The sequence below is a fragment of the Schistocerca americana genome, chromosome 1 (assembly GCF_021461395.2).
Source record: "Schistocerca americana isolate TAMUIC-IGC-003095 chromosome 1, iqSchAmer2.1, whole genome shotgun sequence".
Taxonomy (NCBI): domain Eukaryota; kingdom Metazoa; phylum Arthropoda; class Insecta; order Orthoptera; family Acrididae; genus Schistocerca; species Schistocerca americana.
This window is the reverse complement of record NC_060119.1, coordinates 349,999,230-350,026,228: the sequence shown is the minus strand read 5'-3', so window position 1 is coordinate 350,026,228 and position 26,999 is coordinate 349,999,230. Positions and strand designations below refer to the sequence as shown.

General features: G+C 41.9%; 1 protein-coding gene across 1 annotated transcript in view; it reads right to left on the bottom strand.

Annotated features, from left to right (window-relative positions):
* Positions 1–2,747: 2,747 nt before the first annotated feature.
* LOC124550284 (basic proline-rich protein-like) overlaps positions 2,748–26,999 on the bottom strand; it is a 41,569-nt gene continuing 17,317 nt past the window's right edge. The window contains exons 2-3 of the mRNA XM_047125304.1: positions 17,652–18,500; positions 2,748–2,876 (exon numbers count right to left, since the gene is read on the bottom strand). Of these exons, the coding sequence (XP_046981260.1) occupies positions 2,748–2,876; positions 17,652–18,500 (978 nt within the window). The remainder of the gene's footprint in view (positions 2,877–17,651; positions 18,501–26,999) is intronic.

The window sequence follows — 26,999 nt, the reverse complement described above, 5'->3', positions numbered from 1 at the left end:
CTCATTCAAGTGATCAGGATGTTTCTTCAGCTTTCGGCATTGTCCCCCTTATAGCAATAATTTATGGTAGATATCTTCAGCACAAAAAGGTAAGTAGTGACTGGAATAAATCGCATATCATTCTCGTTTTTGAGAAGGGCCGAAGAACAGATGTACACAATTATAGAACCATATCGTTGGCGTCAATATATTGTAGAATTGTGGATCATGTTTTATGCTCGTGACTTATTACGTTCTTGGAAAACAAAAATCTCCTCTATAAAAATCAACATGGATTCCGCAAACAGAGATGTTGCGAAACAGGTCGCTCTGTTCCTCCACGAGATCACTAGCGCCATAGGCAACGGCGCTCAGGTTGTTGCTGTGTTCCTTGACTTCTGGCCTGCATTGCCGTATAGTGAAAAAAATACGGGCTTATCGAGTATCGTAGCAAATTTGCGACTGGATTCAAGGTTTCCTTGCAAATGGAATTCAACACGTCGTCTTAATGGCACAAAATCGATAGATGTAAAGGTAATTTCGGGAGTACCCCAAAGAATCGTCACTGTTTATAATATGTACGTGATCTACCAGAAAGCGTTGGATGCTCTTTAAGGTTGTTCGTAGGTGATGCGGTTGTCTATAACAAAGTACCAACGCCAGAGAGAATAACGATTTGCGAAATGACCTCCAGAGAATTGATGAATGGTGCAGGGTTTGGCAGTTGACCCTGAACATAAATAAATGTAACATATTGCGCATACAAAGGAAAAGTAATTCACTACTGTACAGCTACACTTTTGATAACAAATCGCTGGAAACAGGAGTAACTATCCGGAGCGCCCTGAAGTGGAATGACCGCATAAAACAAATAGTAGGAAAAGCAAATGTCAGTCTCTGATACATAAGAAGAATCTTAAGGAAATGTAACTCAAATTTTTTGAAATATGTGGTAAGGACTATGGGATCAAACTGCTGAGGTCATCGGTCCCTGGGCTTAAACACTAATTAAACTAACTTACACTAAGGACAACACACACACCCATCCCCGAGGGAGGACTCGAACCTCCGACGGGGAAAGCCACACGAACCGTGACAAAACGCCTAAGACCGCACAGCTGCCCCACGCGGCAATGTAACTCACACACTAAGAAAGTGGCTTATAAGGCTCTTGTTCGACTAATTCTTGAGCTTTGTTCATCTGTCCGGCATCCCTACCCGGTAGGGCTGATAGAAAAGGTAGAGAAGATCCAATGAAGAGCAGCACGTTTCGTCACGGGCTCGTTTAGTCGGCACGAGAGCGTTACGGAGTTGTTGTTGTTGTAGTCTTCAGTCCTGAGACTGGTTTGATGCAGCTCTCCATGCTACTCTATCCTGTGCAAGCTTCTTCATCTCCCAATACCTACTGCAACCTACATCCTTCTGAATCTGTTTAGTGTATTCATCTCTTGGTCTCCCTCTACGATTTTTACCCTCCACTCTGCCCTCCAATACTAAACTGGTGATCCCTTGATGCCTCAGAACATGTCCTACCAACCGATCCCTTCTTCTAGTCAAGTTGTGCCACAAACTTCTCTTCTCCCCAATCCAATACCTCCTCATTAGTTATATGATCTACCCATCTAATCTTCAGCATTCTTCTGTAGCACCACATTTCGAAAGCTTCTATTCTCTTCTTGTCCGAACTAGTTATCGTCCATGTTTCACTTCCATACATGGCTACGCTCCATACAAATACTTTCACAAACGACCTCCTGACACTTAAATCAATACTCGATGTTAACAAGTTTCTCTTCTTCAGAAACGCTTTCCTTGCCATTGCCAGTCTACATTTTATATCCTCTCTACTTCGACCATCACCAGTTATTTTGCTCCCCAAATAGCAAAACTCTTTTACTACTTTAAGTGTCTCATTTCCTAATCTAATTTCCTCAGCATCACCCGACTTAATTCGACAACATTCCATTATCCTCGTTTTGCTTTTGTTGATGTTCCTCTTATATCCTCCTTTCATGACACTGTCCATTGCGTTCAACTGCTCTTCCAAGTCCTTTGCTGTTTCTGACAGAATTACAATGTCATCGGCGAACCTCAAAGTTTTTATTTCTTCTCCATGGATTTTAATACCTACTCCGAATCTTGCTTTTGTTTCCTTCACTGCTTGCTCAATATACAGATTGAATAACAGCGGGGAGAGGTTACAACCCTGTCTCACTCCCTTCCCAACCACTGCTTCCCTTTCATGTCCCACGTTACGGAGATGCTCAACAAACTCCATTGGCAGACTTTACAAGAGAGACAGCTAATGGCACAAATAGTGTCCTCCGAAACTCACCATTAGGTGGGTGCAGAGTATGATGTAGATATAGACTCTCGGTGACCAAGTGTTGCCCTTTCTTCAACATTTCTATGATGAATATGCTGCTAACACTCACGTCTCCCAAGATGACGACAGCCGTGTTCATAAGGCAGCACTCGTGCGTTTCTGGTTTCACTAACACTCATGCACCATACTGCTCTCCGAGTGCTTGTTTAATTACTTGATCTTAATCCTATAGAAAATACTTTGTTTGGAACAGTGGGTGAAACGCAGCAATCAACATCCCCGCAATCTGATAGCTCTACGGTATCGAATCATCAGTATTAGTAGCTTCAGCTGTATGTGGCGTACCCAAAGACAGGCAGTGTCACAGGCTATTGGCGCGATGACTCCTGGCGGTGAGCAATTTTTGTCCTGTGTGCATAGTTGCCCTATGTGAATCACACAATTACTTGCTGTTATGGATCGCTCGGTAAAATGGTTTGCTAGTTTGTGATCCTAGCATTGTAATTCCATAAAACTGGATCATAAATTCACGTTCATGTACAGCTGGTTGAATATCTGATATGCTGTGTAGCTGAAAGAGAGAATTTTGCTCTTCAATTCACACATCACAGTATCTCCTTAGTGTCTAGAATATTTCATATTAAATCATTAAGGACGAAATGTTTCAAACATTAACATTCCGAAATCAGGATGTAGAAGACGTTCTTCGATTAATATGCGTATATATTATCAATGTCAGAATGATTTCAATTGGGAGAGAAAAAAAAGAGCCTTAAATTTAATAGAATGCAGGCGCAACTAAAATTCTCCAGAAATATTGCTGTGTAAGGAATAATAGGATTGGAGGTGCTGTACATTACGCGATAATACATATCATAAATAAACAGCCACATGCCTTAACTATGGTTTTTGAGGGAGATGAATGTTTTATTGTGAAAACTGTACATATGTTGATCTAAATGAAAGTATTTACAGCGCTCACGCCTCCACTGCTCCATAGGGTAGATGTTGCACGAATATCCATGGGTACCTGAAACATAAATTGGATTATCTTAACTACAAATCTGTCGGAAAGTTTCAAAAGTGTTATTGTTTAAAGAAAATTATCAACTGACTGCCGAAAACATTGTGCTTATCAACTGTAGCAAAGAAGTAACAGAGTCGTAACATTTTTTCTCGTTGAGTGACATAGAAAATGGTTCAAATGGCTCTGAGCACTATGGGACTTAACTGCTGTGGTCATCAGTCCCCTAGAACTTAGAACTAGTTAAACCTAACTAACCTAAGGACGTCACACACATCCATGCCCGAGGCAGGATTCGAACCTGCGACCGTAGCGGTTGGGCGGTTCCAGACTGTAGCGCCTAGAACCCCTCGGCCACTCCGGCCGGCCGAGCGACATAAACATAATCACCCGACGAACTGCTTACTTCTTCATTTACTATTACTCTCAGAATTAAAAGTGCTGGGGCATAGAATTTAACTATAAGAAGACATATGTCACATAGCTCTATATATAGAATGTTAGGGGTGTACGTACAGACATTGTGTTAATTGCTCCCTTAATACCACGTCGGTGGGTTAGTTGTTTTCTTCTCTGCGTGTAACGCTCTTCCCACAGACAAATCATATAACGTACTACCTGATGTTTTCTCTGCGTATTTAGCTGCGCCGTGAAGTGCATTACATCTGTCAATATAGACTTTCTATTTTGCGTCCTCGTGTCCACACGTGCTGCCAAGAGGAAAATAAGCGCTGACGTCTCGCCTATGTCACGTGCACTTGGAGGTACTAACCAACCTAAACGCTTACTACTCGCAATAGCTATAATTATTAGTCTTCAGAAGAAGTAAATACTGATGTAATGTTGTTCAGTATACTATCCTCAGTTACTAAAAAAATATATACACATATATCTCTAACACCCTGTATATTGTACTATAAAAAATCATTTGTCAATTTGTCAAGGGGCAATCTTTCACCATAAGCGACACCAAGCGAAATGGTGATGTAGTTTAAGCAAACGACTCGTGTTTTGAAAGAACAATGTTTGGACTACATGAGATAAAGAAATTACAATGAAAACCAGACCATTAGCTGCTTACAGGCGTTGATAAATATCAACGGGAACAGTTGAAAATGTGTGCCCTGACTGGGACTCGAACCCGTGATCTGCTTACATGGCAGACACTCTATCCGACTCAGCCATCATGGACAGGGAGGATAGTGCGAATGCAGGGACTTATCTCTAACACGCTCCCCGTGAGACCCACATTTCCAACTTTCTGCCCACACACTACATTTGTAGTGCCCCTGCCCACTATTCTCATTACTCGAGGCAGTCAATCTACCGATTCCCATAAGAGTTCGGGCAATGTGAGTGCATCCCCACTGAAGAAAATCATGGGCCGGTAAGCGTTATCTGTATGAAGGGACAGAAGAACAGACACCATCTTCATGTACATGAGATAAGTTTCTCGTCGTTTTTCTAAATTACTAAAAAGGAAAGTTACGGTGATTTTAAGAACAATGAACAACCAGTTACTTCCTTATTCTTTGCCCACTTCCGCTAGTGCTCCGTTGCGAGTGGAACACTGAGGAGGGGATCAGTTAGTTCTGCCAGAAGTACCCTCCACCACCCACCGTCAGGTGACTCGCGGAGAACCGATTTAGATGTAAATGTAGACATCCAGTAACGCCAACGACTATTATTTGCCCTTTACGTGAGCCGCTAGCGAGTCTTCAATGAAATCCAAAGATACCAATAAAGAAGCCGTAATATATGCAAACAATAGGTAAGGAATATTGCAGTTGTACTGTGAAAGATGGTCAATAATCGACGTTGCACTATAAAATTACAAAATTCAACCCGTATCAGAGACACAGTTCATGAAAAGCGAAAGTGAACCATTATGAACATTTTGTTGCAGTCGCTCTGGGTTATGTTCACTTCACCCAGTTTCTGGAAAACGAATTTCCTTGAAACATTTATATTGTTCCATGAAACGTTTCCATCAGATACGGTCGACATCCATTAGCCATCTGACGATATGTTCGTGTAGTTAGAACACGTAATCGGCATTCTTTATCTGTATGCTCCAGTTTATGGGCGGCGGAAATGCGTTTCATTAGTCGGATAGTCTGCTCTGGATTTAGAGATAGTGGAAAAAGAGGGAAACGACTTAAAATAAATGCTGCTTCCTCATACTATGCTCTAGTTTGCAATGTTACACGCAGTTTGTTGCCACAGAAGGGCACCACTACACTAGATATTCCACGGTGCTGAGTTTATATCTCGTCCAACACTTCTCTACTGCTCTTTCTTCATATCACTTTGTGTATTACAGCAATTATTCCTTGGCAAATGTGGTCAAAAATATCTAGATCGCATTAAAGTGGGTGACAAAGAGATTCGTTCTTATAAATTTGTAAGTAATGTTTCTGTTCTTGTTATATTGAAACACTTTGTGTCGGTCGTGAGTAAATACACAACGAATGGGTTGGCCTTAGTATCTAGTTCGGCAAAAAATAGTCTTTACACCACTGGACGCATTTGATCAGTATTGTGGATGAAAACTGACTCGTGCTCAAAAATGTGCGATCTTAGCATCATATTGATATAACCAGCTGGTTGTTCGAAGACACTTTGGTGTTCGTTATCTTGACGTAAACGTCGTAATACAAGCTTCTGACGCACCAATACACGTGAACGGGAAGTACAGTTTTTCTCAATATACACGGTGAACCAAAATAATCATTAACCTGTGTAACAGTGACCATTGTTCGAGGACCGCCATGCTTCAGACAGCTTCAAGAGAACGAATACATCATACGGGAATGATCACAGTTCAACACATCTGCCAGTTCTAGAGTACACTGACGGTGGATCATTGTGGGTAATGCGTTTAAACAATCTCCATCAAACCCCGAAGGTCTTCCTGAACGTGGACAGTCACTAACGTCAAAATGATTCTCCTTAAAATGAGAAAACCATTTTCTTGTCGTGCTCTGTCCAATGGCATTATCCTCATAAACGGCCCAAATATTTCTGGCTGCCTCCGCTACTGTCACCCCTCTATTGAACTCAAACACGAGAATATGTCGGAAATGTTCCGACATCTCTACTTTTCTCTCCATTTTCTAGAGCCCGGAAGTTCTCGTCATATGTATACGAGCAGTGTAGTTAGTTTTCACTAGATACAACACAACATGTGAGGTAGGGACACGATTTCATAATTCATGAATAATGCATACATTTTTGGAACACTTCAATTGTGAATGTCGTTGTTGGTTGGTTGATTTTGAGGAGGAGAGCAAACAGCGAGATCATCGGTCCCGTCGGATTAGAAAAGGATGGGGAAAGAAGTCAGCCATACCCTTTCAAAGGAACCATCCCAGCATTTGACTGAAGCGATTTAGGGAAATCACGGAAAACCTAAATTAGGATGGTCGGAAGCCGGTTTGAACAGTCATCCTCCCGAAAGCGAGTCCAGTGGGCTAACTACTGCGCCACCTCGCTCGGTCCATTGTGGTCATTCACATTTTTCTAGGTGTGCTAGAGGCAGAATCTATATGCAACACGTTTGTGATTGCTACCTCTACAAGTGCGCGTTGTTTCAGAACGTTTCTCTTCTTATGGATTTCTTTTCACTCCTTAATTATCGCAGCAGGGATTGACAGGGGTGTTGGTGTTTAGCTGCGAAAAGAAAGGCGTCACAACATAAAATTTTACTTTCCGAGAGAAAAAGGTTCATCACAGCCAGTTCAGTCCATGGAAAACACGTACGATAAAAAACTTCTTGCCAGTAGCCGTTGGAAGACAGGTGTGTTATACTCGAAGACGATAACTGCGCATTACATGCTTTGAGAAGGAGCTGTCTGGTTACAGCCGATATGTAACTATTCTGATATCTGCAGAATCTTGTATTTCTCAGTCCTGGAGCAACGGGTGACAACATCGGCGAACCTTATTGAATTCGCTTTTTTATGTCAACATATCCTGAAGAATGATGTCGCTAATGGAACATGGTTTTGACAATGTGATCTCTCCACAAAACAGTCTATGGATAAAATCAAATTCTTCCAGACTATACACGCCACTTGCGTCGACTTCAGAACCCTCGTATCCATGCACCATCCGACTTCTTTACGTTTCAGAAGTCTATGACCTCGAAGGGACAAGATAGATAGACATAATTAATCAAGATTGTCATCTTCGTGATATGAAATCTGAGTGTAGGTTCAGAAGTTTCGAGCTCACTGTATGACCACCCCATTGTATGAGTGTGAATTTACATGAAAGACTGATCCTAAAACTTCTCATACTTTGAGAAATGGAAGTCTTACGAGGTTGAAATGTCGTGTGGCTAGAGCCTATCGTCGGGTAGACCGGTCGCCTGATGCAAGTCTTTTTAGTTGACGCCACATCAACGACTTGCGTGACGATGGAGATGAGGTAACGATGAAGACAACACAACATCCAGTCCATGAGCGGAGAAAATCTCCTACCCAGGCGGGAATTGAACCCGGACCCTTTGCATGGCATTCTGTCGCACTGACCATTTTTTTTTTTTTAATCTCATTTTGTTCGTTTTTTCGTTCGTTGTACCAGCTCGGGGCGGACGTCGGAAGACACCCGTTTCAGTTCGTTGTTGATCCATTAACCCAGATTTTTTTTTTTTTTTTTTTTTTTTTTTTACTACAGAGGGCAGCTAACCCTCTGACCGAACACGCTGAGTTGCCGTGCCGGCAAAAATAATGTGCCGGAGGAGGAATCGGACTAGAAACCTCTGGCGTAGGAGCCCGAGCCCTAACCATCTTTTTTTTCTCATTTTGTTCGATATAGTTCGTTGCGTTTGGTCTGGGTGGACGTCAAAGGACATCCGTTCAAGTTGATCGTTGATTCCTTGACTCAGTTTTTTATTACAGAGAGCACGCAGCCCTCTGACCGATCACGCTGAGCTACCGCGCCGGCGATGGTAGTAAATATCGGAAGTCAAGTGCCACCTTGATTTGCGAAACAGTTTTGTTAATTCAGTTTCGTAAAACTGCCGTCTCTGCGTTTTCGTGGATAAACTAGAATACTACGTTTTCATAAAGTTCCTGTTTTTGGCCGGTTTCTCGCCAGCAAAAATCATCAAAAGTTGATGGTGTTGCTCCTTCACTTTAAACGATTAAGGGAAAGGTAGTTTAACTGAAAGTTGGCATTACTTCTCGTGAAAATTATCCAGATAAAGGACACGCGAAGATTGCAATCACTGATGAAAAATTCTAAAATGTGTTCAATATGATGTTGAACCATCTGGCAGTAAACGTTTATGAAACAGTTAATGCCATAAGTATATGAGCTACCAGGAGTATACTTTACTTGAAACTATATCTGTGAAAAATCTTTGTGCAAGATGTGTGCCACATTTGGTAAAATTTGCTCAAAATCAAAAGTGGAAATGGTTCTCAGAAGTGTTAGGACCGTTTTAAAAATAAACCAACTGGTTTTCTGCGCCAGCTTGCTGCTGTGGGTGAGACGTAGAAGCATGAGTGCACATCAGAATCGGAATAGTTACAAAAACTGGTTAGGAGAAAGCAACTCTTCTTTAAAAAAGTGTTAAACACATATTGAAGATTAAGTCCAGCGGTTGGTGGGATGTAAAAGAGATTCTTGCAAGTGATTAGTTTGCCTACAATATCCAAGTGAGTGGCGGTGCTTTGTTTAATACACTCGCCTCATATTCCGGAGAAGAAAGAGTCATTTTCCTGTCCGGTCATCAAGATATGGGTTTTCTACGGTTTCTCTAAACCAGTAATGGGTGAGCGGTGCATCCGTTAGAATCGGTACCAGCCGCTCATTAGACCTCCCTGTCCTTTGTAACTGAGCTGATTTAAATGCAGCCGCCCACTCTCCTGTGTCAATGTTTAGGTTTGCTCACTGAGACTGAGGCGCGGTTCATCGTGTTATAAATGGGGAGGTGACCCTTAACTGTGGAGAGGTGCTTTTCAAATCTGGAAAATTACTGCCTCTCTCTGATTTAATTGCCGCAGGTTTGTAATTTCAGAGTTAGCATGTTTCTTATTTCTGTTGCTTTGGGTATCGGATGATGAGCTGCCAGTATTTACTATATATCATAGGACTGGAGCAGGAAGAAAAACAGTGCTTAGTCGATAGGCGCAGCGCTGGCGCCTTCTATCGACAAAGATGCTCCTTGCTATCGGAGCATCGCTGGCCACAACAGTGAGATGGAAGTAGCAAGACACGCCCATAGTTCTCCGCGCCACCATCGTCGCCTGTCTTGAAATAGGCGGAAACAAGGACACGAGGTCAGTTCTATGGCAAGCTACGTCCCAGTCAACGTCTAGTACATCGCAAGTAGCGAGAAGGGTGCTGTGTCTGGCGGCAACAGAGTTAGATACTACCATTTAGACTCTGCAAGTCCTTGAACTTGGTCTTTGAACAGTAGTTGAGTAATGAGTAGTGTAAATCCGAGAACACATGTCGAAACCTATTCAAGGAATTGGGCATATTAACCACAGCTTCTCAGTATATTTATTCCTTAATGAAGTTTGTTGTAAATAATAAATCTGTTTTTCCAACTAACTGCTTAGTACACAGTATCAATACTAGGAATAAGAACAATATACATAAAGATTTAAAATCACTTACTCTTGTCCAGAAAGGAGTCCAGTATTCAGCAACGCATATTTTCAATAAGTTAGCAGCAACCATTAAGAGATTAGTTTCAGACAAGACACAGTTTAAATATAATTTAAAAGAATTTTTGGTGGCCAACTCCTTCTATTCCATCCAAGAGTTTATCAACAAGTGGAGTAGTCCATTTTAATGAAAATTTATTATACTTTAATTTTTGACAATACTTGGTTGTAACAGCGAAGTAACTACCCACTGTGTGAATGATGGATGTATGGAAAGCAGATGTAAGTCTTATGTCTGTAAATAGTGGAAGTTTAATTTTAAGTCTTGTACATAATCTGACTGATCTTAACTGAGGATCACTGAATTGAATAATTTACTATAATTTTTGACAATACTTGGTTGTAATAGCCAAGAAATTAGCAAATGTATGAATGATGGATTTAATGAAAGCAGATATAGGTATTAAACCTGTAAATATTAGAAGTTTAAATTTAATTCATGTACATAATTTTACTGTTTATTGACTGAGGATCATTAAAATTAATGAAACTCAAGTTTTTCTAATTACATTTTTGTAATGTGTTTATGTGACATTTTGCACACCCAGGAGGATCCCCGCTTTTGTGGGTCTATGGAATGGATAATTCATGTAATCTAATCTAATCTCAGTGCTGCAAGAAAGAGTTTATATTGAACAGTGCCTCGAGTTCTAATATTTAAATTCTTACATTTTAAGGGCGCAGTAGTCATGTCATTTATCATCTGTTTATAACCGAATTAATTTGTGACAACCCGTCACAATATAAGCAGTGAGCACCTTCTGGTTACGTATGATTTAAGTGCTGATTCTGATTCACGAAAACCCTTGTTCTTTGATCGAGGCTTTGTTACAGGGGTTTAATTTGTCTTCTCGCGTGTAGTGGTCTCCAGCTTGATTAGCGATCCTCATATTGGCTTTAGTCCCCAATGTACAACAGCGTTCCGAGTTACCAGTTCATTCATGAATTATTTAAGACTACTTGAAAAAAGCAAACAGAATTTAGATTTTGTGTTGGTTGTTTTGATAGAAGTCTTAATTCTGTCTTATTAGGTCGGTGCATAACTTCGTAGCGTTTTTGTTGTGCATGGTGGTATTCCAGTTTCTATGGGTTTATCTTTCGAGTGTCATTTTTCAAATGTAATTCACTGTTGCTATTTGAGTTTAACTATGGTCATTTGTCATTTGGAGATTGTGAGTGAGGCTACGGACGCTAGAAAATGGAGAGCCAAGTAGAGAAATCGGAACATTTCCGACAAATTCTTGTGTTTGAGTTCAATAGTGGGATGACAGCAGCGGAGGCAGCCAGAAACATTTTCGGCGTTTATGCGGATAATGCCATTGGAAAGCGCACGGCAAAAAAATGACTTTCTCGTTTTAAGGAGGATCATTTTGACATTAGTGACCGTCTACGTTCTGGAAGACTTCGGGGTTTGATGGAGATCGTTTAAAAGCTTTAATCCACAAGGATCCCCGTCAGTGAACTCTAGAACTAGCAGATGTGATGAACTGTGATCATTCCCATCGTGCGACATTTGCATGCAATGGGGAAGGTACAAAAATCGGGTGTACGGGTACAGCATGTTAAAAGAAAAACACAAAGATCAGCGGGTGGCCATATGTGCCTTTCTGCTTGTTCGCCATCAGTTGGCTCGTGAACATCACCGACCATTCCCATCCTGTGTCGCTACTGGTACAGAGAAATGGTGTCTTTACGCTAATATAAGAAAAACAAAGGAATGGTCGAGCCCAAACGAAGTAGCAACTGCCTGTACAAAGACGTGGGCGCATCCACAAGAGATAACATTATGCATCTGGTGGAAAAGCGACGGCCTGGTATACTATAGATTGCTTCCCCGAGGTGTCCTCATCACTGCTGACATTACCTGTCAACAACTGAGACGTCTTGCAGACGCAGTCGAAGAACAACGACCAAGAAGACTGCCTGAAGTGACGGTACTCCACGATAACGCCCACTCGCATCCTGCTAGACTGACAAAAAACACTATACAAGAGTTGCATTGGGTTGTCATTCCGCATGCGCCTTATTCACTTTATCTAGTGCACTCAGATTTTCACCTTTCCCGCTCTCTGTCAAACAACCTTCAACGGACTTCCTTTCCGGACGAAAATGTGATCCGAACATGGCTCGACGAGTGATTTCTACAGTCGCGGAATCGGTAAGTTACCCCAGAAATGGCAGACTGTTGTAAAGTAGCGAAGGAGAATATCTTATCGATGACTAATGTCTCTGTTACGCTTATCTCTTGTGTTTATTAAACTTAATGAAAGAAGGGATACGAACTCATGCACCAAACCAATGTTTACCACAAAATGAATTTTTGTTACATTGTGTGCTTCATTTTAAAGACCAATATGATAAAATTATTACGACAGGTTTATCTTTTAAAGTGCCTGTTTTCTTCTAAATACACATGTGTTAAATTACCAAGATTATTCTTAAGATTACTATGTCACATTTAAAGGTGGAAAAAGCATTATGATATATTTTTCCTGTGATTCATGCTGGTTGTTGGCACCTTGGATCTTTATTGTTTTAAATTGTGCCCCATGTGTGTTTTACAGAACCTAACCTAAACTGAATGAAGGGACCGAGCGACATCTGGGCAAAGGTCATGTTGGTGCACTGTCAACATCTGATTAATGAAAGACTGTGTTTGTTTCAACTCCTTGAATTATGACTGAATATTATTGATGTTTTCACTGTTTAAATGTTGTTAATACTGATGATCTCATTGAAAAGTAATTTGTACAAGCATTAAAATTTTCTTTAAATGTTGTATAATTCTCACTGTGGTACTCATTAACGATTTCATGGTGGCTTCGACAACACCTGTCTTGAATTGTTCATTTTGCCAACGTCAAAAAGCCGCTTAAGGGAAGATATGGGATGACGCCTACATTATCTGAGAAATTGAATCACCCTTAGTCAGTATAATATTTCTGCCACGAAGGCGCTTTGACTATGCGAAAGCTGAAGGGTTTCAAGCGGAAATTGTTGGAACGCCAAGTTATTCACGAGGCTGGCTCTCTCTAATTCCCACTTGGTCCCACAGGTAAAGCAGTTTGTGACTAGAAAACGTTCTGAGTCCAATGGAGAGATTACTGCAGCTGTTTACCGATATTTATCAGGCGTTTCACAGTACCAACTAAAGTTTGGAATCTTCTAGGTGCGAAAATGCTGGTCCGGGCGCTGTGGCCGAGCGGTTGTAAGCGCTTCAGTCCGGAGCCACGCTGCTGTACGGTCGCAGGTTAGAATCCTGCCTCGGGCATGAATGTGTGTGATGTCCTTAGATTATTTAGGTTTAAATAGTTCCAAGTCTAGGGGACAGATGACCTCAGATATTAAGTCCCATAGTGCTTAGAGCCATTTGAACCATTTGAAAATGCTGGACAAGTATACCTTGATTACGTAAGGGTACCATATCGACTCTGATGCAGAGTTCTTTGGGAGACTGACATTCATTAGATACTGTCGTGTCGACAATGCGAATTGTTGAGCTGAGTGAGCGTGCGTTTTCAAGGAGTCGCAGTGTAGGAACCGAGAGTTGGCTTTGGTACCGTGGCGCGAAGAGCGATGAAACGAAGTTGTGTGGAGTATTGTGCTTATTAAGAGCGAGATTAATGTCAACGAAACTTGAGAAGTGAAAGTGCGTTGAAAAGAAGGATAGTAAAGAATTCAAAGGAAGGTAACGCAATGTGAAATTATGCAGGAAGTTATGTCGTATTCCTGTGTCACAATTGTTAAATATAAGCATTCGCGCACACATGATAAGAAACGTTAATTATCCTAAACGGTGATCGATTTAAGCTTCAATTATTTTGATGCGGTATATTTCAGAGAAGAATGGTGTTGTAAAGGCGACAATGACAAAGAGTGCAAAGTGAAATATATTGATAGGTCGATGTTTTCATCTAGGAAATAGTTACTATAATTTAAAGTACTTCCTATTAATTATTAAGTGCAAATCAGTACATTTTATTATTTATTAAATTATAATGAATAGTGCTGCAAGCATATCAAACGATCGAAGAAAGGACGTGGGGATTGGTGATCTCACAGGCTTCTTTTCTTCGCCTGTTCGTACCTTTTCACCTCCAACTAAGGAATTTCCTTTCTTTAATTATACAGATTGTCCCGGAAGGGGTCACCAGTATTTAGGGATATGACGGGAACGATGATTCGAAGCAAAAAAAGTGTAGTAGATATGGGCTCTAAAATGTACATCTTAAGAGCTCTGAGCACTTGTTCAGTAGAACAGATTTATTTCACACTAGCGAAGATGAACAAGTTCTCAAAGCATTTAAGGTCTGCATTTTAGAGCCGAAGATTGCTGGAATTGTTTTCTTTTTTTGATCCATACTACCATTTCCCGAAGTATAGAAACAAAGAGCTTGCAGTGGAAGAGATTTATTTCATGAAGAAGTGCTCATAGCTCTTAAGGTTCAAATGGCCCTGAGCACTATGGGACTTGACTTCTGACGTCATCAGTCCCCTATAACTTAGAACTGCTTAAACCTACCTAACCTAAGGACATCACACACATCCATGCCCGAGGCAGGATTCGAACCTGCGATCGTAGCTGTCGCGCGGTTCCAGCTGTAGCGCCTAGAAACACTCGGCCACCCCGTCCGGCCAGCTCTTAAGGAATGCGTTTTAGAGCCCATGTTTACTAGACATTTTTGCTTCGAATGGTCGTTCCTGTTATGTCCATGACTATTGGCCATTCGTCCTGAGACACATTGTATATTTCAGCCATAGGTCCCAAAGGTGGTATCATTAACATTTTCCTCTTATTACCACGTCACTGTTAGATGAATTCAATACATTACGTAGTAAATTGTTACTATTAACGCAATCGAATAATCTGGTGATGACTTGGTAATGATATGGAGCAGATAATGGTACCGCTTGTGGCCTGAGGCTTAAATATATGGTTTAAAAAATTTACAAGAAAGTCATGTGTTTCCCTCAGGCAGTCTGTCTAGGTTGTGCAAATAATTTTTGATTCCTATGACTAAATTTACGACCACTAGATAAACATTCAAAATATAGCGAGAGGAGTTTTCTTACACCTGTAAGAAAATTAGGTCGACATGTAAGCGAATTTTTACATAAAATGTAACATTACTTCATTCTGTGGCTGAGAATTTTTGAAAACATTCTTGGATTACGTCAGTCCTCAAGATTTTTAAAATTGGTACGTAGAATAGAGGAACAAGAGATGCTATTAGATTGTAGATTGTCTTAGGATGATTGGAGAAAGAATGGTGGAAATGAACAAAGAGGTGTATATTTATTTTATCGATTGGGAGGAGGCTTTCGATAGAGTTAACGGAATATATCGCTGAGCATTTTAAAAGGTATAGATATAGACTGGAAAGATAGAGGGTTAATAAAGGAGATGTGTACAAAGAAAAAAGTGACAGTTAAAATAGGGAATGAGGATACGGAAGATATGATCATTGGAAAAGGTGTAAGGCAAGGGTGCTCACTGTCAGAGAATCTGTTCAGCATATACGGAGAAGAGCTGATACGTAAGCCCATAACCATTCAAGAAGCACTGTAATTGGAGGAGAAAGGATAAAGACTGTAAAATACGCGAATGATCAAGCTGTGCTGCAGTAGTCAGAAGAGGAGCTACAGAAGATGTTGAAGAGCATTGCAAAGAGTATGAAATGAAGATAAATAAAAGAAAGACAAAACTGATGAGAATAAGCAAGAAGGAAACTGCAGTTAACATATTCCTAGACGCAAAGTAGGTAATCATTTCTGTACCAGGGAAGTTTATTGATGCGGAGTAGAAGCTTTACAGAAGAAATAAGGGGAATATCTATGGGAAAGAGAACATTTGAAAAATTGAAGCAGTTACTATCATGTAGAAGAATTCCGATAGAGGAAAGGAAAAGATTTACTAAACGTTACATCTGGAGTGTTGTGCTATACAGCAGTGAAACATGAACAGTTAAAAAGAAAGAAGAAAGATATTTATAAAGTTCTGAAATTTGGTAATGGGAAAAAATGCTTAAGGTGTAGTGGACTGATGGACCTAAGAATGAAGAAGTAACGAAGAAAATAGAGAAAGAAGGCAGATTCTTGGTACATCCATATTTAAACTGGATCAAGGTAGGCCACAGTTGGTATTATTTTTTATTAAAATGAAATTCCTCCAGCTGTACTTAAGATTTTTTATTTACGAATGAAGGTAATAGAGAAAGAAGGCAGATTCTTCGTACATCCATATTTAAACTGGATCAAGGTGGGCCACAGCTGGTACAATTTTTATTAAAATGAAATTCCTCCAGCTGTACTTAAGATTTTTTAATTACTTCGCTACTAGTTTCGGCGTTGCGTCAACGCCATCTTCAGGCCTGTACACTTTGTGTATGGCTCAATCTAGAGTGAGCCACACACAACTGATTTCATCAAAGTGTACGGGCCTGAAGATGGCGTTGACGCAACTCCCAAACTAGTAGCGAAGTAAATAAAAAATATTAAGTACAGCTGGAGGAATTTCATTTTAATAAGGAAGAAGATTGTTGGCAGTGACCAGACAGAGGAAGAAATTTTGGCTGGCACATAACTGCGTCGGAACTGTCTAAAGCAAAGAGTCATAGAGGGAAAAGTGGAAGGAGTGTAAGTATGAAATAGGAAGAGACCTGAAATAATGACTGACATTGCAAGAGACGAACATACCGGGTGATCGAAAAGTTAGTATAAATTTGAAAACTGAATAAATCACGCAATAATGTAGATAGAGAGGTACAAATTAGCACACGTGCTTGGAATGACATGGAGTTTATTAGAACCAAAAAAATACAAAAGTTAAAAAAATGTCCGACATATGGCGCTTCATCTGATCAGAATAGCAATAATTAGCATAACAAAGTAAGACAAAGCAAAGATGATGTTCTTTACAGGAAATGCTCAATATGTCCACCATCATTCCTCAACAATAGCTGTAGTCGAGGAATAATGTTGTGAACAGCACTGTAAAGCATGTGCAGATTTACGGCGAGGCATTGGCATCGGATGATGTCTTTCCGAATCCCTAGAGATGTCGGTCGATCACGATACACTTGCGACTTCAGGTAACCACAAAGCCAATAATCGCATGGACTGAGGTCTGGGGACCTGGGAGGCCAAGCATGACGAAAGTGGCGGCTGAGCACGCCATCATCACCAAACGATGCGCGCAAGAGATCTTTCATGCATCTAGCAATATGGGTGGTTCTAATAAAACCCCATGTCATTCCAAGCCTGTGTGTCAATTTTTACCTCTCTATCTACATTATTCCGTGGTTTAATAAGTTTTCAAATTTATACTGACTTTTTGATCACCTGCTACAAACTGATGAATGGAGATGCTCAGAACAGGACACAATGGAGAGCCTCCATTTGAAACCTCTCATAAGAGAGATACACTAAAGAAGACGAAAAAGACTCTGCAGTAGCTAGCAGGGGAGAACTAGATCAAAATTAGCTGAAAAAAGACTTAGTACCTGGGTAGTATGGATAGCTAAGCGTGGGCTTACCATGGCCAGAATTGCCACCAGCCTCGGTGCGGCAGTGGCAGTGGCTGCGGTAGTGGCAGCGGCTGCGGCTGAGGCTGTGGCGGCGGCGGCGACGCAGGGAGGACGTAGGTGGTGGGCGGCGGCAGCACGAGCGTGGTGAGAGGGCGGTGCCAGTGGCGCGCAGTCTTGAAGAGATTCGCCGGCTCCAGGAGGTGCGACGACCTGGAGTGCTCCGCGTGGTCAGGGCCTACAGAGCGCGCTCCCGGCGCCGGCTGAGGAGCCTGTTGTTGGAGCTGCGGCGCCGACAGCTGTTGCGGGGGCAGGGACATGGGCAGGACGGGGCCCGACCCGAGAGGCACGAACCCAGTCGGGACCGGCGACAGTATCGGCACCGCCGACAGAGGGTTCCCAGACCCCGTCGCAGGCCAGCCGGGAGGCAACTGCGGCATCACTGGTGGGAACTGGGCTCCCGGTGGGAACGGTAGGCTGGGTGGGAACTGGCCTCCAGGTGGGAACGGTAGGCTGGGTGGGAACTGGCCTCCCGGTGGGAACGGTAGGCTGGGTGGGAACTGGCCTCCCGGCGGGAACTGCCCTCCCGGTGGCCACTGAGGAAATGGTGGAAACTGAGCTCCGGGTGGGAACTGAGGCTGGGGCTGCGGTAGTGGTGGCAGTGGCGGAGGACCGTCTGGCTGTGGAGGCGGCGGTGGCGGTGACTGCGGAGGGGGCGGTGCTTGAGGCTGCGCTGGCGCTGATGGTGGTGGTGGCGGCCCTGGAGGCGGAAGTGGTTGCCCAGGCGGCAGCCCGAAGGGGTCTGTCTGCCGCTGCGGCTGGAACAAGCCTGGGCCAAACGCCGAAGGCAGGAAGAAGTTCGGCGGGAACCCCACAGGGCTCTGCGCCGCTCTGTATCCGTCCTCGCCTCCGATGCCCATATCGTCCGCATGGTAGGCGGGCAGTGGTTGCGGATACGCCTGCCCCTGAAACCAGACAGGGATGTCATTGTACACGTTTCCGCAACGTCACTGCTGAAATTTAATGTTTATTCACAACTGATTTGATCGCGTTCGGTGGACTTCAATAGTTTGTCTGTTTCGCCTCATTTGATTCATCATCAGAATCAGCATCGTGTTATGAAAGTACACTACTGGCCATTAAAATTGCTACACCAAGAAGAAATGCAGACGATAAACGGGTATTCATTGTTCAAATATATTGTACAGGGTGGCGCAGGGGAACGGGAAATTTTGAACGTTACAGTTGGCGGCACTGTAGCGCCGGCAGATGTTCCAAACTTTTCACAGTTGATGTGAACGCATTGTCATTTAGTAATCATGGAGAAATGGACTGGTGCGGAATGTGCAGTAGCTGTGAGAGCGTTTTACAAAAATGGTGATAGTGCGATTGCAGCGCAGAGAACATTTCGACAGCATTACCAGCTTGGACGTCATGGACGTGTCCCATCTGCGCATGCGATTACAACGTGGGTGCGTAAATTTAAAGAAACACGGTCTGCCTTGAAAAAGAAACCTCCAGGTGGCATTTCAACGGTACGTATCCCAGAGAACATTGCAGCTGCTAGAGCTGCAATCGAGAGAAGTCCTCGCCGCTCCGTTCGACAGCATGCATCTTCGCTAGGGATTAAGCTTACAAAGAATACTGCACGAATTAGACTTCCATCCCTATAAGTTGCAGATTGTGCAACACTTACATGAACGAGACCCAGCGTCACGTATGGAGTTTAGTAGCCACATATTGGCTAAAATCAACGAGGACGCGAATTTCCTTGGTAACTTATGGATATCAGACGAAGCCCATTTCCACCTGAACGGATTCGTGAACAAACAGAATTTTCGTTATTGGGCACAGGACAATCCTTGTGAGTTTCACCAGCGACCACTACATAGTGCCAAAGTCACGATATGGTGTGCTGCATCATGTCATGGTGTTATCGGCCCTTATTTTTTTGAACGTGAGGATGGTAGTGCAGTGACAGTAACATCCGCTCGATATGTTGAAATGCTTCAAACATTCTTTACACCGAGACTGTACGAGCTTAATCTTAACGTCGAAAACATGTGGTTTCAGCAGGACGGAGCCACGTCACACAATGCTCGACAATCGATGGCAGCAGTTCGTCAATTGTTTGGAAGACGCATTATTTCACGTAACGGTGACATTGCATGGCCTGCGAGATCCCCTGATCTTAGTGTGTGCGACTTCTTCCTGTGGGGATATCTTAAAGGCAAGGTGTACCGTACACATCCTGCAACAATCCATGATCTGAAGGAGAACATTGAAAACGAAATCACTGCCATTCCCGAAGACTGGCTACACCGCGCATTCCAGAGTTTTCATAAAAGGCTGTTAGAGTGTGAACGCCGGATGGGAGTACATCTTTCCGATGTCATCATTAAAAAGTAAAGAGACACTTTTGGACATTTTGATTGTAAAGACATACTGAATAATGGCATACTGAATACATTCACTTTCGTTAATAAATTACTAGTTTTATGAATTTATTCACGGAAATAACGTTATTTCGAAATTTCCCGTTTCCCTGCGCCACTCTGTACTATGACATGTGATTACATTTTCACGAGATCTGGGTGCATAGATCTTGAGAAATCAGTCCCCAGAACAACCACCTCTGGCTGTATAAATATACATATATTATTTTTACAGTGAAATTGTAATGTTTTATTTAAACTATATAAATTTTAGAAATGTTAACGGAGTTTAACCGCTAATATAAAAAGTTAGCAGCTTTCAGTCTTTATACGCCTGGGCATTGAGTCAAACAGAGCTTGGATGGCGTGTACAGGTACAGCTGCCCATGCACCTTCAACACGATACCACAGTTCATCAAGAGTAGTGACTGGCGTATGGTGACGAACCAGTTGCTTGGCCACCATTGACAGGACGTTTTCAATTGGTGAGAGATCTGGAGGATGTGCTGGCTAGGGCAGCAGTAGAACATTTTCTTTATCCTGAAAGGTCCGTACAGGAACTCCAACATGCGGTCGTGCATTATCCTGCTGAAATGTAGTGTGTCGCAGGTATCGAATGACGGATAGAGCCACGGGTCGTAACACATATGAAACGTAACGTCCACTGTTCAAACTGCCGTCAATGCGAACAAGAGGTGACCGAGACGTGTAACCAATGGCACCTCATACCATCACGCCGTGTGATACGCCAGTATGGCGATGACGAATACACGCTTCCAATGTGCGTTCACCGCGATGTCGCCAAACAGAACGTGGATTCATCCGAAAAAACGCTTTTTGCCATTCGTGCACCCAGGTTTGTCGTTGAGTACACCATCGCAGGCGCTCCTGTCTGTGATGCAGCGTCAAGGGTAACCGCAGCCATGGTCTCCGAGCTGATAGTCCATGCTGCTGCAAACGTCGTCGAACTGTTCGTGCAGATGGTTGTTGTCTTTCAAACGTCCCCATCTGTTGACTCAGGGATCGAGACGTGGCTGCACGATCCGTTACAGCCATGCGGGTAAGATGCCTGTCATCTCTACTGCTAGTGATACGAGGCCGTTGGGATCCGGCACGGCGTTCCGTATTACCGTCCTGAACCCACCGATTCCATATTCTGCTAACAGTCATTGGATCTCGACCAACGGGAGCAGCATTGTCGCGATACGATAAACCACAATCGCGATAGGCCACAATCCGTCCTTTATCAAAGTCGGAAACGTGATGGTACGCTTTTCTCCTCCTCACACGAGGCATCACAATAACATTTCACTAGGCAACGCCGGTCAACTGCTGTTTGTGTATGAGAAATCGGTTGGAAATTTTCCTCATGTCAGCACGTTGTAGGTGTCGCCACAGGTTCCAACCTTGTGTGAATCCTCTGTAAAGTTAATCATTTGCATATCACAGCATCTTCTCCCTGTCGGTTAAATTTCGCGTCTGCAGCACGTCTTCTTCGTGGTCTAGCAATATTAGTGGCCAGTCGTGTAGGATGCTGGCTTACACTGAGAATTTTTGCCAAAAAAATCATGAAACAGCCATATGTTTTCAATTACACGACTAATTTCGGCATCTCATTAAGGCAAACTTCATGCCCCTGCAAGTTACCAACGACGGGTATACGCGTAGTATATTTCAAGCTATAACACTAGTTGACATTATAGAAAATGAAGCGTAATAATAAAACTCCTTCAAACCTACAAAATGCAACAACTAGCGTTAATAAGACTACCTGCACACGAGACGTAACAAAGCAGAATATGTACACATACTGGTTAGCATCGGAATTATTTTGAAATAGAAGAGTTACAATAGAGTATTTCAAACATCACCAAAAACCAAAAACAGACATTATAAAAAATCCGGCGCACAAACGAAAATGCTTGTCTAGTCTTCATTTTACATAAAAATTTGTATAACTCATACTGATGAAAATCACCGTAGTTCTTAGGGAAAAACTATCCACATTCGAATTAAAAGTCACGATTTGACCTATGAAGTTGACAAGAGTGTGCATATCTATCGCCCAAGTAATATCACTGCTAGTGATATATCAGAATTAGTTGTTACAGTATCAAAAAACGCAACCAGAGGCAAATTCCTACGGCTGACGAATTACTAAGTGAAGGTGCTAAGCATAGAACTTGCGAGGAATATTCATTGAATAGCTAGAGAACATAATGTTATAAATAAAATAAAAAGATATGACTTTGAGATACTTAAATATGAGTTAATCGGCGGGCATACACTAGGGTGAACAAGCAAGGAGCCAGCCGATTAACTGGAACTGTTAGTTTGGAATTTTGAAATAATGTGTTTCCCGTCTGTCATGTTTTTTCACGTTAAATTTTTATTCGTATTTGTTTGTTTTTTTATATATTGTTGTAATTACAGAACTGAAAGTGACGAATAAAAATGGTTATGACTTATTGACTACTCCACCAGATAGAAGGAAGGAATTGCCAGGCAGAAAACACGAAGTACGAATCACGTTTAATATTATCATGAGCTTGCGAAGAAGTGTGTGATTTGTCTCAGGACATTGTTATTGTCTCGTGATCACGAATTTCACAGAATACCTTTCCATCATTTTCCACCCAAAGTCCGATGAATTTCTTCTCTCTTTACGATTCAAACCAGATATCTGTGGACCCAGCGCGTCTGTTGTCGAATGACCTAACGATCTCAGCACCTCAGCCGCATTATTTGCGGTCAGTAGCACTTAATTACTATTCAGCTTCTTACGGAAAATAAAATGGATATAAAGTAATTGTCACTATCTACAAATGTGCAATTATGTGCCGGCCGGTGTGGCCGAGCGGTTCTAGGCGCTTCAGTCTGGAACCGCGCGACTGCTACGGTCGCAGGTTCGAATCCTGCCTCGGGCATGGATGTGTGTGATGTCCTTAGGTTAGTTTGGTTTAAGTAGTTCCAAGTTCTAGGGGACTGATGACTACAGCAGTTAAGTTCCATAGTGCTCAGAGCCATTTGAATCTTTCTTCTTTTTTTTTTTTTTTTTTGTTTTTTTATTTTTTTTTCCAATTATGTCCTAAAACAATTATGTCCTAAACAGTACTAGTTGCCGTAATTTTATTTTACAATCAATGTATATGCGTCGCCTATCGAGACATATTTTCCCGTTTTAAAAGTGCTGAATAGTATGTAGATGTGGATCTGGTTTATTTTTCTGTTCCTTTTTGAGACGATGACAGACCACTTTCCGATTTGGTTTTCGTGTTATTGCAGTAAGAACGCGTCGTTGCAGAATGGGCACATCGCATTAGACGTAGGCAAAAAAATGTGTGTGAAATCTTATGGGACTTAACTGCTAAGGTCATCAGTCCCTAAACTTACACACTACTTAAATTATCCTAAGGGATCAGACGCACAGTCCATGACCGCAGCGGCTTAGACGTAGACACTGGAATAAAGTAAATGTAATATATTACTTTTCTGTGTCCATTTATTTCACCTCATTTTATCATTCGCATCCAAAGAACCCGACCCCAGAAAATATTATTCCGCAAATGAGGTATTTAAATATTATGACATTAAAAAGTAGACTTTTTAAGTCGCGAAATACAATGCTGTGCTATGAAACGTAATTTGGTTCGTTAGATGATCTTACGGCGTAGTGACAGTACGCTGTATAGTGTTCAGTTAATTTACTGTTTACTAAGTGAGACCAGTGCTAGCTAGTTCGAGAACATTTTTCCACACAAGCGACATACAGGTTGAAGAAACATTCGCGCACTTGGACTTCGCAACGCGATTCCTCACATACAAAAACGTCTGTCACAAAATTTCGTCCTGTGCATATTTCGGGCAGTAAAAGGCCGTTAAAGATCGGCAGTCTGGCAACACTGTAATCACAAGTACAGTAACTACATCTGTCAGCAAAAACAGTTGTGCTGTGCACTTGGTGCAGAGAATAGCGTTCTGTGTTAGCATGCAAGAGGTCGAGGGTCGATGGTTCGATTCTGGATCGAGGCTTATTTGCTTTTATTTGCTAAAAGTAGTCTGCTTGTACAGTATTTGGCATCTTAATCATAAAATAGTGACTGCAGTCGATCTTATACAAAACGTTTGCAATTGCATACTATGAACACAGAAATGAAAATACAATCTTTTTATTGGTCAGATTTAAAGAAGCCTTTTGCAGGTCATGGACACGATTGTTCCGCCACTGCATCTACTAGATTCCAAATCTGTTTTCTATGTACCCTCCGCCAATTGTCCAATCGAAATTATTTGCAAAGAATGTTGCTAGCCCTACTGGTGATGTAGAGCCCTAACAAAATGTAACGGACCTGAACTTGGCAAGAATAATAAATCGATGGGACCATCGATGGAGGATACACCCAAAAACGTTTGGAATCTAGTAGATGCAGTGGTGTGAAACAATTCGCGTGCAAGACTGCAAAAAGTTTCTATGAAAACATTTCCATTTCTGTGTTCGTAGTACGTAACTGCAAATGTTTTGCAGAAGACCGACTGTAAACGTTGTATGACGATTAAGAGGACTACGCACACTACTTTTAGTAAATAAAAACAAATAAGCCTCTACCCAGAATCGAACTGTCGGCCTCCAGCATCCTTACCCAAAACACTATCTACTGCACCAACTGCAGAGCACTGCTGTTATATCCTGACACAGGTAGTTGCCGTACACGTGAGTACAGTGTTGCCAGATTGCCCATCTTTAACGTCCATTTACTGCCCGAAATATGCGCAGGGCGAAATTTTGTGAGTGACATTTTTGTGTTGCAAGTATGCGAAAAATGTCGCTGCGAAATCCGAGTGCGCGAATTTTGCTTCATCGTATATGGTAGTGTGGAATGATAATGAGAGGAGGTTTCTGAGTCACGTGTCTGGACGAAGTAGTGTTTCGCTACTATGCAGCTGTCTGTGCAACTGCCTTACACCTCTGCTGAGCATACACCGGACGGTCAGTACCGTGACGTGGGGACACAGCCCTGCCGTTGCATCCTGTCGGTACGCGGAAATCACGCCAGCCTTACGGTGAAATAATCCTTAAGCTTCTTTGATAAGGCTTAGCAGTAGGTGACAAACCGTCTCTGTAGAAAAGGAACTGCGAAAGCACAGAATCCCTAGCTCTTCCTGTAGCTGTAACACAGAAGTGGCACTGAGTGACACTCACACGTGTGATCGTGTTCATACAGCCACTTCCTCAGTGTGTGTAATAGCTGTATGTAAATATCAGCGTTATTTTGTTCTGCCATAATCTGCTTTGAGCCGCCAACTATAATTATCGTCTGGTTTTTCTTCCGGTAATATTTTAGTATGTAGATCATATCGTAACTGAAGTGTTTTGCGAAAAATTGATTGTTCCATGATTCTAGAATAATTGGGTTAATTTGTATGGTAAACTCTCGGAGAATCGTAGCATATTATACTTACATAATGAATAAAATTATATAGCCGAACACGGTATAGCAGAATTTAGATGGAGGGAACAGTTAGCATAGCTCAAAAACTTAAGGAAGATGCGCTCATATACGATGTGTACATTAAAAGTAAGTGCTGGTAGGCGATAAATGTGAATGCCTGAATTGATATGACTGCTCTCATTGTTGAACGCCCATGAATATCCCACTATTTGTGGTGACTACACTCCGTCCATTCGTATAGAAAAATGAGTATGTTGCAATAATATACACAGTGTGAAATTACTCGTACTTTTTCTTGCAAACCTTTTAAATTGGTGTTACACTGAGATAAAGTATCAGTAGTTTGAGAATTTGTGACTACTCGTGGAAGAAGTATTAGAGTACGTTACGCCGGAACTGATTGCTGATCACTGCAGTCAGACAGGTTTTATAGCCTGTCGGCACTTGTTTTTAATATGGAAACCGTATCTACGATGCTCTCCTTCAGTTCGCTCTGCTAGGCTGGCTGTTTTCTATTCTAAAGCATATTCAGCAAAATATTTTTATGCTGTTAATATTTGCAGGTACAACTTCACCTTGCTTGCACCGCTCTATCACCCTCAAAGTGAAGTCTTCGAAGATGTTCTTTGAGCTTTGCAAACACATAAAAATAGAGCATGGTCGATGACAGTGAACCCAAGGCGTTGGACTGTTGCAGAAGTCTTAGTTCTCATACTGTCATTGTCATGCTAAAGATGAAGGTGATCCATGTGTGGACGAACTCTTCGATTAGAAACTCGATTACAGCATGCTGTTTCTCACGCATCGGTATAGTTACGTTACACACTGTCGTGATACACTCGGCAATTCGGAGCCCTCTAGCGGCAGAAAGTTGCAACTTGCGTCGGCGAAGCGGGCAGAAAGTTGCAACTTGCGTCGGCGAAGCGGGACAGTCAAGTAATATGCATGACACGTAATCACAATCAACATGTGCCTATATACGTCAGAATGAAACGTTGAGTTTTATTCTAACTTGCGAAGTAGGCTTTGTTGACTGCGACTGTCATCTGCGAAGATTTCATAAAGCATTTATCACCACTCTGATTTTCGTTATTAATATAAGGCACTTTCAGTGCAGCCTCAGTAGGCTAGGCTTGAGAATGAACAAGTTGGTTCGAAACTAGTCGCCAGACATACATACTACAACTATGACAGATTTCTTAATAAAAGGCTTCATTAAATATTAACAAGTTTGCTGCTCCTTTACCAACAAAGTGTTAAAACTGAAAAATGGCTGTTTTCATTGAAAAAACTAATTGTGAAATGCGGTTAACAAAAAACTAATATTGTGCCCATCTAGTGCCTACACAATTGCTAAATCATAACCCAATAATGTAAATAGTGAGATAACATAAATGTGCTGACAGGAAACGTAACAAAATATTTAAAATATTGTGCCTTTTTTTTATACACACCACTGGTGACTACTAATACGAATAGGTGAAACGTGTTAGGTTGAAAACAGTTATGAACATTCAGTTACAAAAGGCAAATAATATTTATTCTTATCTGCATGATGAACATTACATAATTTTCTTCT